Source organism: Gasterosteus aculeatus, chromosome 8, assembly GCF_964276395.1.
Source record: "Gasterosteus aculeatus chromosome 8, fGasAcu3.hap1.1, whole genome shotgun sequence".
NCBI classification, from domain to species: domain Eukaryota; kingdom Metazoa; phylum Chordata; class Actinopteri; order Perciformes; family Gasterosteidae; genus Gasterosteus; species Gasterosteus aculeatus.
The window spans coordinates 21,395,800-21,413,663 of record NC_135695.1 but is presented as its reverse complement, the minus strand read 5'-3'; the positions used below and the strand labels follow the sequence as shown (position 1 = coordinate 21,413,663).

General features: G+C 52.6%; 1 protein-coding gene across 1 annotated transcript; it reads right to left on the bottom strand.

The window, feature by feature from the left end:
• Positions 1 to 305: 305 nt before the first annotated feature.
• LOC144411498 (cadherin-24-like) lies at positions 306 to 17,429 on the bottom strand. Its single transcript, XM_078108733.1, has 14 exons — positions 16,999 to 17,429; positions 13,232 to 13,822; positions 9,929 to 10,223; positions 8,918 to 9,037; positions 8,491 to 8,658; positions 6,434 to 6,615; positions 5,451 to 5,707; positions 5,220 to 5,356; positions 4,975 to 5,096; positions 3,865 to 3,982; positions 3,426 to 3,734; positions 3,150 to 3,342; positions 2,682 to 3,063; positions 306 to 2,013 (listed from the first exon to the last, which is right to left on the bottom strand). The coding sequence occupies exons 2-14, from the start codon at positions 13,682 to 13,684 to the stop codon at positions 1,141 to 1,143; spliced, it is 3,609 nt and encodes a 1,202-aa protein (XP_077964859.1). The 5' UTR covers positions 13,685 to 13,822; positions 16,999 to 17,429; the 3' UTR covers positions 306 to 1,140.
• Between the last annotated feature and the right edge of the window lie 435 nt (positions 17,430 to 17,864).

The following is a 17,864-nucleotide window of genomic DNA, read 5'->3' as shown; positions in this document are numbered from 1 at the left end:
GTTAATAATTGGACTATATTTAGTCAATTGTTAAATAAACTCTTCTTGATCTGAGCTCTGACAGCACTTGGCACTCGGTGTTATTTCCCACTCACTTTGCTCTGCGTTTCTCTCTCTCTTGCCCGAGGAATTCACAATGATTTTTTTGATTTTTTTTCTTCATACACCTCATTTCCCTCGTCTCAACGCCAAAGATTTCATGTCAAATATGGTTTGAAAGCTCAGTGCTGTTGTGAGAAGATGAAGAGCTCAGTTCCCACCCGGAGGAATGACAGGAGGTGGAAATAATTGCACAAAAGTCACAACACATTTTTATCATGTCTAATAATCTAATATGCCAAATAATGTAATTATTCTAATATGCATCCTGACGCCTCCCCGAATAAGAAATGAGGTTTGAAACATGGCAGTGAGTCAGATGACAGAATAATAACAGAGTCCAAGTTGTTGCTGCTCATCACAGGAACAATAGCAGCTTGTGCTGCGGCACAAAAGCGTCTGTTCATTTAAAAGGTGCAACATAAATAAGCCTCCAGAGATAAATAGCAAATTAAAATGAACTGAGACAGGTTGAAATTATGTGGAAAATTGTCTTTCGGTCTGCAGCAGTTTAATAACCGAAGATAAGACGCTTTATTCCCTACGTGGAAAAACCACTTTGATAAACCGAGGAAGCAGAAGCGGATACTTATCTACACATGGACACGTTATTCACTGTACTTTCACAACACGTCGGAGGCAGTGACCATCTATCAGGTGCAGATTGCATAGTGAGCAGCTTGAAAATATTACATGTAAAACAACAACTCTCAAAGTCAAAGGATTCCTAGTGAGTGTTTCCCCCCCATTAAACTATCAATATTAAATATCACAATCCCACTCAATGTTTGATGAGGAACGATGCAGCTTTCACGGCCTCAGAATCAATATTTCAAAAAAGTTAATCTTTCATAGCGTGGAAAGCCCGAGTGCTTTATTATGATTAATACAAGCGTGAAAAGTGACGGATTCAAGGTGCATTTCACAAACAACGTGGAGGTGAAAACGAAACGCTTTGTGCTGCTTTCCACGAGGGGAGGAGGGGTGAGGGGGGGGGGGGGCGGGTCTTAAAATCCATCCCTCGGACCTCTGACTCCTCGTCTAGAAATCCCACCTGTGCAGTTCGCTTTCTTCGGCCTCCTGCTGAGTCTCACGTAGCTCTGCCCCCTCCCCCTCCCCCGCCCCCTCCCCCTCCCTCGCCCTCTTCCTCTCTCGGACGATCTGCAACAGCCTCTGGAACTTCTGGTTCAGCTCGTCCATCCCTCCCACTGCCGCCGCCCCCTCGCCGCCGCCCTCCCCCTCGCCCGCCCTCTCCTCCTCCTCCTCCTCCTCCTCGTCCTTCTCCCCGTCGCTCTCCAGCGAGCTCAGCGACTCCGCCCTCGAGTCGCGCCCCTCGAACTCGTAAGTCTGAAGCGAGTCGTAGGGCGGCTGCGAGAGGTCAAAGGTCACCTGGCCCAGGCGGATGTTCAGCAGGTCTTCCATGCGGAGGGGCTGCGCGCTGGCGACGGCCTCCGGCCCGGCGGGCTCCGCCCCCCAGCCTCTGCTGTCGCCGAGGGCCCCCCCTCGCGGGGGCGGGGGCCGCGGGGTCAAGTCCTTCCTCTGGAGGCCGCACATGCTCAGCAGCTGCACCCTCGGCGCCCGCAACGCGCCGCTCGCCCCATTCACGCGCGCCCCCGCGCTGCCCGGATTGAGCGAGCCGACGACGCTGTACGCGTCCCCTTTCGGGTACACGGGGGGGTTTGCGTGGCCGCCGTTGGAGTAGTTCCTCTCGGAGCCGGAGGGGACGGAGGAGTCGGTGTCCACGTCGTCCAGCGTGCAGCTGGTGGCGCCGGTGCTGGTCTGAGTCTGGGACGACCCCGGCCGGCCCTCCTGCCGGTTGGGCGAGGAGCTGGTGGGACTCCGGGACGAGGACTCACTCGGGGCGGCGGTGGCGGCGGCGGCGGACCTCGACTCCGTCGCTTCCGTCAGGTTCATCTGAAAAGAGAAAGAGGACGTTCACATGCAGGAGAACACGAGGAGGAGAAGCAAATATATATATATATATATATATATAGTTAGTGTGGTTTGTATTTCATATCGTCACGTCTAGAAAGTACAATTATTATTTTTCCTCCATGTGATCATGTGACCTGATTGGACGGAGGTCAGACTTCTGACTACTAAAGCGTGGAATGTTTTGCAATTTTGCAATTTTTTAAGTGGTTTAGTTAAAAAAAAAATTAAATGAAGAAGCTGCAATGGAAATGAATTTACGGGCTCAAATTAAAACCAAGAACAATTTAAAGAGTGCTTTGGAAAAATATAAAAACACAAATTTCTTAATGCATGTTGAACAGATTTCTAGTGTAATCAATACGGAACCTCTCATTTGCAGCATCAATTTCAGCGTCTGAATTATTAAAATATCATTTTCACCAATCCGATTATTTGACATGACTTAGATTGAATAGTATGCTTAAAAATGCTTCTTTACATTTAAAAAAATCAATGGCCAGGAAAAAGTTTATTTTTGTTTTGTTTGAGCTCTGACTTTGAGTCACAGGCTCCAGGTGGGCGGGACTAAAATAAAGTGTGATGTCACTCATTCCTCGCACCAATCCCACATGTTCTCTCCTCCGTCAGTAGGAACCCTGATCTCTGACCTTTGCCGGATCCTCAATCTCCTCGCCGCCTTCGTTTCTGCCCCTGACTTTGCTCCTCGCCGCCATGCGCTCCGCCGCGTGGCCACAGACGCTCGCCTCCTGAGGGCGCCGCGGAGCCTCCAAGGCGCTTTGGTTCTGGATGACGAGGGGACCGCCGGCGTGACCTCCGGCGAGCCCGCGGGTCACCTGCGGGAGCTGCAGACCGGCCTCCAGCGGCCCGACGGGGTAGTAGTCGCTGAGCACGGGCAGCGTGTGCACGCCGTAGCACAGGCGCCCGTACAGCGGCGCCGAGCCGGGCCTCCGCTGAGCGTCCGGGCCCGGGCGCGGGTTTCGACTCCAGCTGTACGTCCTGTTCCTGGGCGGGTTCTGCTGCGTGTACCATCTGTGCCGAGAGAGAGAGAGAGGTCAGAGGAAGCGCGCGCCGTCACGCCGCCGAGCGGGTGTTTGATCCCCGGGGCGCCGGCTCACATGTTCCTGTTGTTGTGCATGTGCTGCATCCGGTGCATGCTCTGCAGCGCCGTGATGTCGAAGGCCGCGGTGTCCGCCTCCCCTCCCCCCTCGTCATCGTAGGATATGATGTTCTCCCTGACATCGTCCTCCTCCAAGGGCGAGTGGCAGTCCCGCTTCTGATGGCGCAGCGACAGCGACAGCGCGCACACCACTAAAGGGCAGGAGAGGGACACGTGACCAACACACGTGACCAACACACGTGACCAACAGTCACAAGACCCGAACCGGACGTACCGAGCAGAGTGGTGACGCAGGCCAGCAGCGCCAGCAGCGTGACCAGACTGACTATGAGGGACGGGGAGGCGGACGGCGTGGGGAGGCAGACGGCGTGCCGCTCCCACTTCCTGTCCCGCTGCCTCCCCCGGTCCTCGGTCTGCATGCCCCCGCGCAGACAGGGGCAGATGGTCACGGTCACCGTGGCCGTGTTGGTCAGGCCCGAGGCGCCGTCGCGCAGCACGACGGGCACGTAGAGGGCGAGCGAGGCCGGGGAGAAGCCGGGCAGGGGCTCCAGGGCCGACTGGAGCACCAGGCTCGCCGTCACACCTGATCACGTGGTCGGAAAAAACCAAGAGGAGAGAGATGGGGATCAAACGGCAGTTTCACGTGTTGTGTCAGACATGATGCACAGCGTTGGACAACAAGACAAGTAACAGAGACGGGCGGCGACGGGCACCTCCGGTCTCCCTGATGGTGAGGTTGAGGGCGGAGCTTGACTCGGGGGGGACGCTGAAGTGGATCGGCGTGTCCTGCTCCGCTCGGTCCCGGTCGATGGCTCGCAAAACCTGGACCACCTGCGTGACAAAGGTCAGGAAGTCTTTGTGGTGGTGGAGATAAATGCAACTCAACGGGGACAGAGAAGAAGAAAATGACACCATACAACAGAATTTACTGTCTTTATCGACTTCAAAAATCAAATTATTTAATTAAATTAAGGACTTGGGTGCAACTGTTGATACGTGCAACATCTGACGAGGAAATAAAGTTCCTGACAGTAGAATCTATTCGAGTAAAGTACTCTAAAATATATATTTATTGTCTGTATTTACTTTATTCTGAAATATTTATTCTTCGTAAGGGGCCGACCACAAGGAATCCACGCAGCGTTAATCCAAGCTAATGCTAATGCTAATGCTAACCCACTAGTTGCTTCCCACTCACGGGAACCTTTTTTTCACATATGCACATTTAAAGGGTCACGCAGTGTAAAATGTTTTGGTCTGTATTGAATATTCTGAAGCTACGAACCTGTGCGTTGGGTTCAGGTGATGCTTTCTAACCTCAGCGGCTCACGTTACCGCGTCCTTGTTAATGGAGCAGCGAATGAGGGAAGTTATTCACTGGGTTACAATCTACGACCTCGCCACTAGAGGGCGCCCCTGAGATTGTCTTCTTTGGCCGAACTAGATATTCTTTTGTCACTTTAATTAATTTCACGAAAGTAATCAGATCAGGACTAAGGGCGAGAGACACAGAGACCTGTCAATCAGCGTGTAGTCCCGCCCTGAAGCATCCCCTGCTTCATCGGGTCTTCGACTCTACATGGACCGCAATTTACTAAATGAACATCATGGGACGTAAAACATCTAATTATGCATCTAATGTGAGTAAATTTGACCTTCAAAAAGAAACTGATCAGCTGACAGCCGCCCGACTCCGACCGATCAATCGATCGATCGCTGCATCTCCTGTTTTGAAGGAATATTTCTAATATCCACCGTGATGTGGAATGACAAGCAGGAGCCGAGTGCAGAGAGACGTGGGAGATGAAAGCAGGAACAAGGACCTGGCCCGGGGCGCTGGAGTCGCACACGGACGTCGCGTACTGCCTGTCCAGCTCCGGCGCGTTGTCGTTCTGATCCAGCGTCTCTATGGCAACCACCACCCTCGAAACCAGGTTCGGGTTGTCTGCAGAAGAGAGAGAGAGAGAGAGAAGGGAAACAGACACTAATGTCAAACATCATGTCTCCGTGGCCGCACGCTGCCCGGGGGGCGTGTGGGGGGGGTGGGGGGGGGGGGGGCGTCATTTACCCCGCTGCGTGGCGATGACCGTGATGTTGTGCCACTGCTCCTGCTCGCGGTCCAACTCCGTCACCGTGCTGATGGAGCCCGTGTCGGAGGCGATGCGGAACAAGGCCTCGGGGTCCGACTGGGGGTCGATCGAGTACCTGAGATGCAGAAAAGGGCGAGAATAAGCCGTGGTGTGGGAGGAGGGGGGGGGGGGGGGGGCGAGAGGGGGCCGCGGCGACACGTTAGAACCACCTGATGTTGCCGCCCTGTCCCGTGTCCGGGTCCACGGCGTCCACCCGGCCGACGGAGCAGACCGGGGCGCAGTTCTCCGACACGTCCAGGCGGTAGCGGCCGCGGGAGAAGCGCGGCGGCTCGTCGGCGTTGAGGACCATCACCCGCACCGTGGCCTGGTCCTTGAAGGGGCCTTTCCTCAGGTACCGCGGGTCCACCGCCGGGTTGGCCACCTCCACGGAGAAGGTGTAGGAACTGCGGCTCTCGTAATCCAGCAGCTGTTGGGCGTGAAGAAATGACCCTTTCACCAGTGACTCACCGAATTCCTCCTCATCCCGCCATCCTCACTCACTAACACCGGCGAGAGGGGTGTTAACCGCGACCTCTCTCGCCGGGAACTAAGACGGCGTGAGGTTTTGTTCGGCGATCGCCTCGCCCGGCGCGGCCTCTTGATTCTGGGTGCCGGCGCTCGGGGGCCTCGAACGCGGCGGCTCATCGTTAATCGCTTTCGTGTGGAATCCTGGGGATCTGAACCCGAAGCATCGGGGCGCGTTTGAGTGCAGAAGAGTTTAAATGCCAAAATGAACGGATTCTTGGAATACCAGACCCAAGGAAATTGGTTTAAAGACCTCTGAAATGTCACGTTTTAATCTCATTACGGAGCCGTTTAGGGAAAGCAGCGCTGCAGAGCTGCAGGACTGATGCATTGTGGGAGACCAACAGGGAGTTAGCTTCACGTCACGCACAAAACAATCACTTGTATGACACTGGGAATGTATGCGTGTGTTACAGGTCGCTATGACAACGTATGTTTTGTTGTGATAGGCCCAATGGATGTGGTATGAAGCCCCGCCCCTTCGGAGCTCAAAGCAATAAGCAATAAACAAATATTTAAATACTAAAGTAAGATTTGATGGACTTTTGTATTTCGCAACATCATTGGCGAACACATTGAGTTCGCCAACATCTCACAGCGTTGCGCGACACAACCACGTTACACCCACCTTGTTCAGCACGACGACGCACTCCCGCTCTCTGCTCGTGATGTTGAATATTTCGGCCTCCTCCGAGTCCACGATGGAGAACTCCAGCCGAGCGTTTTCTCCCAGGTCGGGGTCGCTGGCGGAGAGGCGGCCCACCTCCACACCCGGAGCCGCCAGCTCGGACAGCGAGAACGACCACGCACCTGCAGGGGCAACGGCGGAGGGCCGTGAGGTCACGTGACGCACGAGGTCGCGATGCTGACGTGAGAGACGCAGGGACCCGAAGATGTTGAGCAGCTCGTGTCACAGCCAGCAACGTGGCGTTCGGCGCGGAATTCCCTCTCGGGAACGTCGAGTGCGCGAGCGTGCGTTTTGAAGATGGATCCGTGAAATGGGGAAACTCGGACGGCGAGGGACATAATTGTTTTGGCCGAAACTTTGAAACGCACCTTTGCAGAGAAAATGTCTCGCCGGCCCGACAGGAAAGAACTGAAAATGTTTGCAAAACTTTGCAAACGCAAAACCTAATTTGTAAAAACAATTCAGCCACATTTCATTAAATGCTGCTTTGTTGATGTATGTGCATAATGTTATTATTATTATTGTTAGTTTCTTTAAATGTCATAATCTCAGTACTATCAAATAAAAATGCTATATTTGAATGCAATGACGTTTCCTGCAGGAGATGTAAATTAATTTAAAACACAAATGTCACACAATAACACTAAATCACTGATTAGAACCGATGAAGGCAGCAAAAATTACTGCTTTTTTTTACAGCAAAGATGTAAAATCATTGTGGTTCACTGAAAGTGATGAAGATTATTTTAGGTGTCTTCCTCAGCAGAACTGCGCTCCGTCTGCTCACACAGGAGCCGTTTGCTTAAATCGAGGCGTCGTTGTCAAACAGAAAATAATGACCCCGAGTGGAAGGTGGGGGGGGGGGGGGGGGCACAAAGCCAAACATCAGCGCATAAATAACACTGCTGGCATTTGGGAATATTAAATTGGTTCTGTGTTGAGGAACAATTGATCTTCGCGAGAACAACAAGGTGTGTGTGTGTTTGGGGGGACGGGGGGACGGTGGAGGGACGGTGGAGGGACGGGGGGGACGGGGGGGGGGGGGGGGGGGGGTAAGACGAGGCTGTCAGGAAGAAGAAGTAGAGGTGGAGAGAAGCAGCATACGTCTGAAAGTGGTGGACGCACGCTGCAGTGATTCCGCTGGCCATCGACGCGGAAAGCACTGAACTTTAGGATGAAATATTAATAGTTTGAAACGGGGGAAAAGCTCGGATGAGAAAAGGCCGACATGATCTTTCACTCTTCCACGTCGAGTCCATTTCTGAGCCTCGGGGGCCGAGCGTTATTACGGATGTGGAAGCAGGTCATCGTAGGAAGGAGGCCGAGTTCTTCCCACTGAAGACAACGGCTTGAGTGGCTCCAGTCGGACAGGAAGCGGCGGAGACCGCGGCGAGCGCACAGAGGCCGGAGAACATCCGGCCGACGTCCGCGGAGGCATACGAGACTCCCGCCGAGCTCACAGACGTCGAAGCGATTGAGACGCGGGTCGAGGGGGCCGCGTGCGAGGCGTAGCGGCCTCTAGTGGCGGAGCCGCAGAACGCAACGAAAACCCTCTCTGAGAAGCTTTCAGGTGGAGAGAGTTATCTCAGGATGTCAGTACAACAAGGAGCTACTCTCACAGAAACCCGCCTCTTATGAATAAATAATCGCTTTAAAAAAAAAGAGAAACGTATACATTTTTAATTTTTTTCAAATGGATTTGGAGCAGGGTTAGAATTTATAGCTAAAACATATTTAAAAAACATCTTTACAGAGCAGTAAGAGGCATGTTTGCAATAAAACAAAGTCACTATAATATCAAACAAATTCAAAATTAATGAAATTTTTACATTTTTGTGGGAAAATATAAAGAGTGTGTTTCACTTTGGTTTGCATGTCGGCAGATGCATTGATAAAGTAACGCGCAGCGTGCACATTGTGTGTGTGAGTGCGTGTGCGTGTGTGTGCGTGCGTGCAGTTGGAGGAGCGAGCCGAGCGGCGCTCGGACGGCGTCTTACTCCTCCTGAAGCGAGGCGGGTTGTCGTTGACGTCGCTCAGCCTCACGGTGACGGTGGTCGTCCCCGACAGTCCCCCCAGATGCCCCCCCATGTCCTTGGCCTGCAGCACCACCAGATACTCGTCCCGCGTCTCTCTGTCCATGTCGGGCAGCGCCGTCCTCAGGACGCCTGGTGGAGAGCGGGGCGAGGAATCGTAAAGGACGGAAAAAAAAACAGATTTTTTTTTTCATTTCTTTTTTTTTGCGCGTCTCGGCGGATCAACGTCAAAGCAAATCACGCGTCTTCAGAAATAGGACACGGAAAAAAAAGGAAGAAAAAAAAAAACATGGACGCAGAACAGACGCAGATCATGTAAATGTTCGACATACGGCGGCAAAGACGTGTGGGGTCTGACCGGGGGGGGGGGCTCACTGTGTCGCCGTCTCACCTGTCTGGGGGTCCACAGAGAAGTGGTCCTGGCCGTACGTGATGGCGTACACCAGCCGGGCGCTGTTTCCGTACGTGGGGTCGTCGGCGTCTCTGGCCGTGACTTGGACGACAGACGTCCCTGCGATTGGAGAGAGACGCCACAAAGAGGTGAAAGGTCGACGCGCTTGGGTGGCGGCGTTCATAACGCCGTCTTATCTGCAGGATTAAACGGGTAATCCACTTCTGTGCAGAACGACATCTTTCAAAATGTGTAGGATTAAATATCACAGCTGTTAAGATGTTCAGATACTAAACAAATAACACAAGTCAAAGTTGTGCAGGAGGACAAACACAACTTGAACAGCAGTTAAATGAGCTGCACCGGATCATTTTTCAAGCAAAGATGTTTTTATTCGTCCTACGTTCGTCTGCATTGATGCAGAATAACACGTTTTCGTAAAAACAATTAGAATGACTTCAACAGCCGAATCAGAGGTCATGTGACCGTGGTGGAGTTCCTTTACAGCCGAATCAGAGGTCATGTGACCGTGGTGGAGTTCCTTTACAGCCGAATCAGAGGTCATGTGACCGTGGTGGAGTTCCTTTACAGCCGAATCAGAGGTCATGTGACCGTGGTGGAGTTCCTTTACAGCCTAATCAGAGGTCATGTGACCGTGGTGGAGTTCCTTTACAGCCGAATCAGAGGTCATGTGACCGTGGTGGAGTTCCTTTACAGCCGAATCAGAGGTCATGTGACCGTGGTGGAGTTCCTTTACAGCCGAATCAGAGGTCATGTGACCGTGGTGGAGTTCCTTTACAGCCGAATCAGAGGTCATGTGACCGTGGTGGAGTTCCTTCATGGACGCAAGGCTCCTTACTTTAAACTTCAAACATCATAAAAAAGGTCCTTCCCATCCCCTGATGTGTAAAGGCCTTAAAACCATCACGCTATCCACTGGAACACCGTCAAACATGTACAATCAATCCCACAATGCAGTGCTCTGCATTGGACGGATGTGATTTCACGGACCTATGTTCGCCATCTCCGGCACCACGGCCACGTAGGGCTCGTCCGGGAAGACGGGCGGGTTGTCGTTGATGTCCTGCACTCGGATGATGAACTCGGACGAGGGCTCCAGGGCCCGGCCCGTCTGGCGGTCCGTTGCCGTGGCGACGAGGCGGTACTGGTCCTTCTCCTCGCGGTCCAGGGACTTGGTGACGTGTATGTTCCCCGTGTTGCCGTCGATCACGAACACGGAGCCCACCCCCTCCCCCTCCAGCGTGTACCTGGTGCGTCCGTCTCCTCCGTCCACGTCCGTGTGCAGCTGCGAGCAAACAAACAAAACAACAACAACAACAACAACTCAGCGGGCGCCGCAACAGCGCCTCCCGAGGGCGGCGGCGCTATCGCCCACAAACGGGTGATTTATGCAGACGAGCTCTCCGGATCCGACATGAGCGGCACCAGGTGTTGGGTGATACTCGTGGGCGGGGGGGCAGAGGGGGGTGGGGGGGGGGCAGATGGGGGGAGGGGGGGGGGGGGGCAGAGGGGCTGATGCACACAGCTGATGAACTCAGTGGACCAGACGGGCCGTCGGGGGGATTTGAGGAGAGCAAAAATAAAACTCCACATCAATGCGGGCGGCACATGTCCTACATCCCTCCCTTCTCGCCATCTGCCCCCCCCACCCCCCCACACCCCCCACCCCGACTTCCTGCCACCTTCTAAGCCTCCTCTTTCTCCTTGAGTCTGCGGCTTCACGCAGAACGCCCGTCCGCTCCCGTCCCGCCGCTCTCTGCTCTTCAGGGGGAAAAAAGGTAAAAGGCCAAACGCACCGAAATAGAAAGCGGAGGCGATTACTCAGCCGTCGTCACACTGAGCTTCTGACCAGGAACCTTCACTTCATCTCTCGGGCCCTGAAGGCGCATCTGCACATTTCCCTTTAATCCGAGAGGCTTACTCACAAACGCTGCTCGGGCCTCGCTTTTTCATTTAACAATTTAGCTGCGACACTTTGAAAAAAAACAATTCGGATGGCAAATTTCAAACGCGTGTATTGTTTCGCGATGCATGAAATGTGTCTCTGCCACAGCGGAATTTATTAATAAGAATAATCTGATCTTTATTTATGCTGCACATTTCATACAGAATATGTTGCTCAAGGGGCTTTAAATGTAATGAATAAATAAAATCAGGAAACGTTCCTCAGGGATTAAATAATAAAAAAGAAATAATAACAGATAAAATGTTTTATGTCTAAAACATTTAACAGACAGATTCTCACGATTTAGGATCAGATGTCCACCGATTGAGTGGGAAAAAAATCCACTTTTCTTTTCTCTAAAGGGTTTGAAACCCGGCTGTGGGGGACCTGAGGGTTCATGGGGAAATTGAATTGGTATTTTATAAATATCTCCACATTCCACCATGATGCATGTTAACGGTTCACACACACACACACCCACACACACACACACACACATACACACACACTGCAGGCAGAGAGCTGCAAGATTAGAGTACGTGTGTGAGTCTTGGAGGATAAAGTTGGGGATTATAGAAACTCGGGATCGCACACCCTACAAATTGCGAGATAAGGGACTCACGCTTTATTTTTTTTCATTTTTCATTCTTCCTCCCCGCCCCCCCCCCCCCCCCCCCCCTGCAGAGCAGCTTCCATTCTGATCCCACACTTCAGCAGAGAGAGACGTCTCCATCGCCTCTCTCTCTCTCTCTCTTTGCCCGGCCCTCCTCTAATTGCTCTAATCCTGCTGTGCTTTAGTCAGCATGGAAAAACACTCTCGCGGCGGGGAAGACATGTATCCCCCCCCCTCCCTCCCTCCCTCCCTCCCCCCCTCGTTCCCCCCCGCAACGGAGAAGAGAGACGCTGTCTCTTCCAATTCCATCGCCACTTCCCCTCCTCCTCTTCGCACAGCTCACCCACCTTCCGGGTTTATCGAGGCACCTGTGACTGTCAACTGCTGGATGTGTCACCTGTCTTTTATGTGTGTGTGTGTGTGTGGGGGGGGGGGGGGGGCAAATAAACAACCCCCTTTGCAGAGCTTTACCACGTGAGTGTCCCCATCAGAGGAACGAGGCGTGTGAGTACTGCTCGCTTTAACCCCTTTTTCCCTCACTGGTACCGATCCAATGTGACCCCGACGGGACGCTTTGAGAGTAGAACTCATGTGACACATTGCGGAGGGGTGAGAGAGCGAACGCTGACGTGTGCCGGCTGCGTGCCGGTGGTCAGAAGCCACTCAGGGTCTTAGACGCTCGCTGCATTATTCTCCAAACCTCCAGAGGGCGAACGAGCCAAATGAACTGTGACGAGTCGCAGAGACACAACGTGGGGAGAGAGACGCCGTTCCAACTGGTCTGTGTGAAAACATAAAAACAGGCTTTTTATGGAGCAAAAAGGACGTCACCGATTGGTCAAAGAGACTAAGCCCCGCCCCTGAGCATCCCCCACTGTATCATTTACTAAATGGACATCGTGCTGTGTTGAAGAAGACGTGAAACTAGAGACTGAGACCATGAACTCGTGTTTGCACTGTTTACTGAGGGAATAAACGAGAGAGAAGCGGAGTAATTTGCCCATAGACGTCTATGCGATCTGACTTCCAGTCGCCCCCTGCTGGTCACTAGACACAACAGGCGGTCGCTGCCTGGTTGTTTTGCACGGCCTCTTATGTGCAGTAAAATCTCCAAAAAGAAGATTAATGACGTTAATTTTAAAAGAAAAGTCGAGGTGATCATCGTTTATGGTCGTCTGTTAGTGACTGAACCCAATAGTCGTGTTGATGCTACAATGATTTAAAGAAGTCATTTTAAAAGACATTAAAGGGAGGTGAGGTGACTATATTATCTGCATAATGGTCCGGTTTTACAGGACTCATAGGACACTTTGAGCTCACTGGATACTGAAAGCCGATGAGGGGACATTACCTAAGGACGGCCTTCATGGGCCGAGATGAATGTGTGTGTTGTCGCTGGTGGGAAACAGAGTCACACTTTTGTCTTTTACTTCATATGGAGGAAACAAACCTTGAAAGGCAGAGATTTTTTGGGGGGGGGGCAGATGTGCTTGGCGAGCATTCGTCATCCCAGCGCTCTCACACCACACGGAGGGAAGCGGAGCGGCGCCGTGAGCGGGAGTGCGAGGACGTGCGGTGAAACATGACTTATGTGTGTAATGGTGCACGGCCGAGTGAGCGGATCAAAGCGCTTCAGTCGGCTTGAGTTAAACGACTCCGGCGCTGCTGAACCCGTTCTCGCCCACACTCGCCCCCCCCCCCGCACGCGGCCCACGGCGAGGACGTGACAGCTTACCCGTCCGATGAGCACCGGCTCGGGCCCCTGGTACTCCTCGATCACGAAGAACTGGTTCCACAGCCAGCTCCTGCGGCGCCGCGTCCGAGGCTCCTCCCCGCCGCCGGCGGATTCTGGTCGTTCGAGCGTCAGCGTTCGCCTGGCGAAAAGGTCCTTGAGGCCGTCGGGTCGGCCGTCGCCTGGTCTCGGGGCCGCAGCGGGCGGGGCCCTGCCAGCGACCTCCGCCCTCCGAAAGAGGCTCTCACGCCATTCGGGTCGCCGGATGAAGTTGTCGCGCGACTCCGGCGGAGGTTTCACCCGTCGCCCTTCGCTTGATATCGCTTCCGAACGCGGCTCGTCCTCCCAGAGGCCGAAAGCCGCTGAGGCGCCGCTTCCTTCCCCCGGGCGGAGGACCAGAAGGAGCAGGAGACGGAGGAGAAGAAGAAGAAGAAGAAGCGGAGGACTTGCAGCCATCGCTGAGCTTAACCGGCTCACAGAGTCGCTGACGGACGGCGGATGAAATGCAGCCGGCGACGGGGTTTCTCCCCCCCGAGGGGCGCCTTCGTCTGGTGGAACATCTCCCCGCTGCGCCGGGCGAGCCGGCCGGATCGCCTGAGAGAAACACGTGATTAGCGTTGTTTCCACGAAGCCGCCATCTCTAAATGATCAAAACAATCAGTTCTGCTGCCGGTGGAGAGAAGAACCAACTGAAGACCACAGCGTGGTGAGACCGGACCCAAACAGATCACCTCACCGGGACGACGACGACGTCATCTCTGTTTTACTCTGCTCTCGTCTGCAAACGCCACCATTATTGATTAGTTTCTGCTGCTGCTAGCGATGCTAATCCATCAATGGAGGCAACCTGTCCCACAATGCAACACGGCGCCACTTTATTTCGGTCGCTCCTGTGCCGCGTGACGCGATCCACAACTGTTGCGCCGTGAAAATCAGCTTTTATTAGAATTCCTGTGAATTGATGTTCCAGAGTGACGCTCTGCTAAGCCCCGCCCCCTCGCCCACTTCTTACGTCCAGCCTCTTGTTGTGTACGTTCATACAAACAAATATACTCGCCAAGGTAAAGCGTGACAAAGCGTGTCAATGCATTATGGGTATTCAAGATGGGGCCTCTCTGCACCCAAATGCTACAGAGTAATAAAAACAGCAGCTTCTGGTTTCTCCGCCTGATTGGACCTGATGAAGTGACCACGCAGGGACAAACATCTGATGGGGTTTTGCACGGAGGCGTTTCTCTTTCGCACACCAGATTCTGGCCTTAACATCCTGCAAAAGCCGAAGACTCTTCCCCGCGTGGCGCGCCGCGTCATGCAAACCATCAACGTAGCGGCCCAAAGAACACGAACGACAAAGTGCACGCCGATGACCCTGAATCACCTGAACACACGTATGTGGAACGTGAGCGTCCATTCATTTAGATGCAAATGAGCACAGGAGAGGTCCATAGGCCTCCGGTACACTGTGGAGCATCACATGCGCAATCATCTAAATGTTTTGCTTCGTGTGAAAAGAAAAGGACACATGGAAACAAAACCGATCGGTCTTTTTTTTTCCTGACCTACTTTCTCAAAAGTCATTTAAATAAATTCTTCTCTCTCAACGTCATTTTCTTCTCAGTAGAAATTTCGCCCTTGAATTTTTCATCCGGCATCGTTTGTAACGCGGCGTGTTCGGCATCTGTTTGCCGGCATCTTAAATCAAAACAAAACACCAGAAGAGGCTCCTCCGAAAAAAACAAAAAAAAACACTCTTGTCATCCTCAGCTATTGTGCGATTAGTGTACGGCTTACATCTCCTCTCTCGCTCCACGCTGCCAGCAGTGCATGTCATTCCCCCGTTGTTTGAAGTCTTTACAGTGCGCATGAGATGTGTGTGTGCGTGTGTGTGTGTGTGAGCGGCTGCAGGATGCAGGATAAAAGCGCGAGGACGATCCCGCGTCGCCGGCTCAGAACGGAATGATGAGTGGTGACACGGCTCGAAATTGCAAATCGCTGTTTCTGTCTCACTTCACTCTCGGCATCGAGCAGCGAGGCTATTTCCCCTTTCATTAAAAATAGCCTGTGCATGTCGGCCTTTAACATGGGGGGAGGTGGAGGTAGAGTGTGTTTGGTGGGCGGGGGGGGGGGGCAGCCCGGCTGGCTTTTAGGGGCCGCGGTCTGTTCCATTAGGGCCTCTTTGGCTCTCTCCCCCGATGGCGTCCGTCTCAGAGCGCTCTCTCGCTCACACGTGGACGTCTCTCAGGTCTCCAGCAGTCGGCGCATTACAGCCCGGCCTTAAGTGATGCCGACAGCAGCGTGGATGTGGGGGGGATGGACGGGGGGGATCCAGCATGCAAACAACGCATTAACTGCACAGACCAACCAGCGAAGTTTGGAATAAAGTTGAACTGACCGATTCATGAAGAACATGCGACGGGGGCGTTGTAGTGCGCTGCGGCTTTAGTAGCGCCAGAGCTAACAGCTAATCATAAAGTGTCTGTGACACGTGGACTGGATTCGGGCCGTCGCCATCCTGTTTATTTTGCAGCCAAGATCCACCATTGTGTGACCCTGGGAGGAACCTGTCAATCCCAAGGTAGCCCCGCCCTAAATCCTACCCTGCTTTGAGTTCTATTTGACTTATAATTTACTAGATGAACATCATGCTGTGTGGAGGAAGACCTGAAACTAGAGACTGAGACCATAAACTCGTGTTTACATGTTTACTGAGGGAATAAATCAAGAGAGAAGTAGAGTTATTTCCTCATAGACGTCTATGGGAGCAGAGGAGTCGCCCCCTGCTGGTCACTACAGAGAAGTAGAGTCATTTCCTCATAGACGTCTATGGGAGCAGAGGAGTCGCCCCTTGCTGGTCACTACAGAGAAGTAGAGTCATTTCCTCATAGACGTCTATGGGAGCAGAGGAGTCGCCCCTTGCTGGTCACTACAGAGAAGTAGAGTCATTTCCTCATAGACGTCCATGGGAGCAGAGGAGTCGCCCCCTGCTGGTCACTGCACAGAATGCAGCTTTAGCACATGAAGCTTTGGAGGATCCAACATCCAACATAGAGTTTTTAGTCATGATGTCAGAGATACAGAGATACGTTCATAACATCGGAGGAACTCTGCTGAGCGAGTGCGTCCATGCCTTTTATTATAAAAGCAACAAGGGTCCTGTCACTATAGCGTGCACGGGGGGCGCGCTCATAAGTGGCTCACAAACCTCCACACAAGAGCGTGCACGGAGCAGCCCCGTGCACTTCATCCTCCTCATCTGCACGCTTCTGTGAGCGAGATGCGGAGACAATAAATACTGAAGGATCATCATTGTGTTTACAGCATCGCATGCAGGCACGCAGCCTCACATCTGGACAGCTTATTAGAATATCTAGAGGACACATATATATATATATATATATATATATATATATATATATATATATATATATATGTGTGTATATATATATATATATATCTTATATGTGTATATATGTATATATATATATCTTCTAGAGAGAGGGAGAGAGACCAAGCCGCCCGGAGCGCGACCTTGTCTCGTTCAGAAGCCAGAAGAGTGACCTACTTGATGCGCGTGCACGTGATCCAGAGTGCTCGGGTTAACTGTTACATTGAAGCCACAAAGTAGCCAGAAAGCTTATTCACAAAACGGTGCCTTGCCAGCAAAAATATCGTCCGATGACAATCTGTTCAAAACTGTCAAAAGGTTCGACCCCCCCCCCTTACCCCCCCTCCTCACCCCCTCTACTCCTTTCCCCCGTGAATTATCTCACCTGGGCAGCTCGCGTTATTATCCGCGGAGAAGGAGAAGAAGGAATCAGGAATCCATCCTCCGGAGGAGACGAAACTTGTCAAGTCGCGTAGTCGCTCACCGAACCTCCGCGGAGGACCGGGCAGAGGACCGGGCAGAGGACCGGGGAGAGGACCGGGCAGAGGACCGGGGAGAGGACCGGAGCTCACCGGGAGTCCGCCGCTGCGCTCCGGTGCTCCTCCGGTTTAGCGGAGCTCAAATGATCCAACGCAGGAAACGATGCCAAGGTTCATGTGAGCTCAACGTGAGGTCTGTTCACTTCATCTCTCCCTCTCTCCCTCCCTCCCCTCCTCCCTCCCCCCCGGGATGCTCTCTGGGGAACACTGATTTGTAAATGTCTCTGGACTCTCGTACTGAGATCCGTCGCGTGGGTGCAGAGATCCGCGTGTGCGTAATCTGATGCGTGAACGTGTCCAGAGATCTGTGCACGAGTACGTGTGTGCGCGTGTGAGTAATCAGGTGGTAAAAAAGACTCATCTATGTTCTGAATTGTCGATGTGTCATCATATCTTCAAATCAGTGCACGAAGCCGTAAATGTCAACAGATAAATGATAGAAAACAATAAATGTGTATTTAACTCTGTAGATCTGTGAATGTGCATGTAAAACATAGAACAGGTGTAAACATGCAGAATGTTGATCTCAGGTCTCTCGCACAGTGGTGATATAATGGTGTTATAATGGTGTTATAATGGTGTTATAATGGTGTTGCAGTGGTGTTATAACTTACATTACACTTTAAACCCGTGGCTTTTTCACATTTTTGCCCGGGGAGCAATTAGGGGTCAGGTGTCTTGCTCAGGGACACTTCGACATGGAACATGGGGC

Bases quoted from the DNA above. Each gene is read 5' to 3' on its own strand.
- LOC144411498 (XM_078108733.1), bottom strand. From the start codon at position 13,684: ATGGCTGCAAGTCCTCCGCTTCTTCTTCTTCTTCTTCTCCTCCGTCTC. The intron at 5,708-6,433 runs GTGGGTGTAACG...CACGCCCAACAG, and splicing joins GCGTCGTCGTGCTGAACAAG to CTGCTGGATTACGAGAGCCG. The intron at 3,343-3,425 runs GTACGTCCGGTT...CCTGCCCTTTAG, and splicing joins CTGCGTCACCACTCTGCTCG to TGGTGTGCGCGCTGTCGCTG.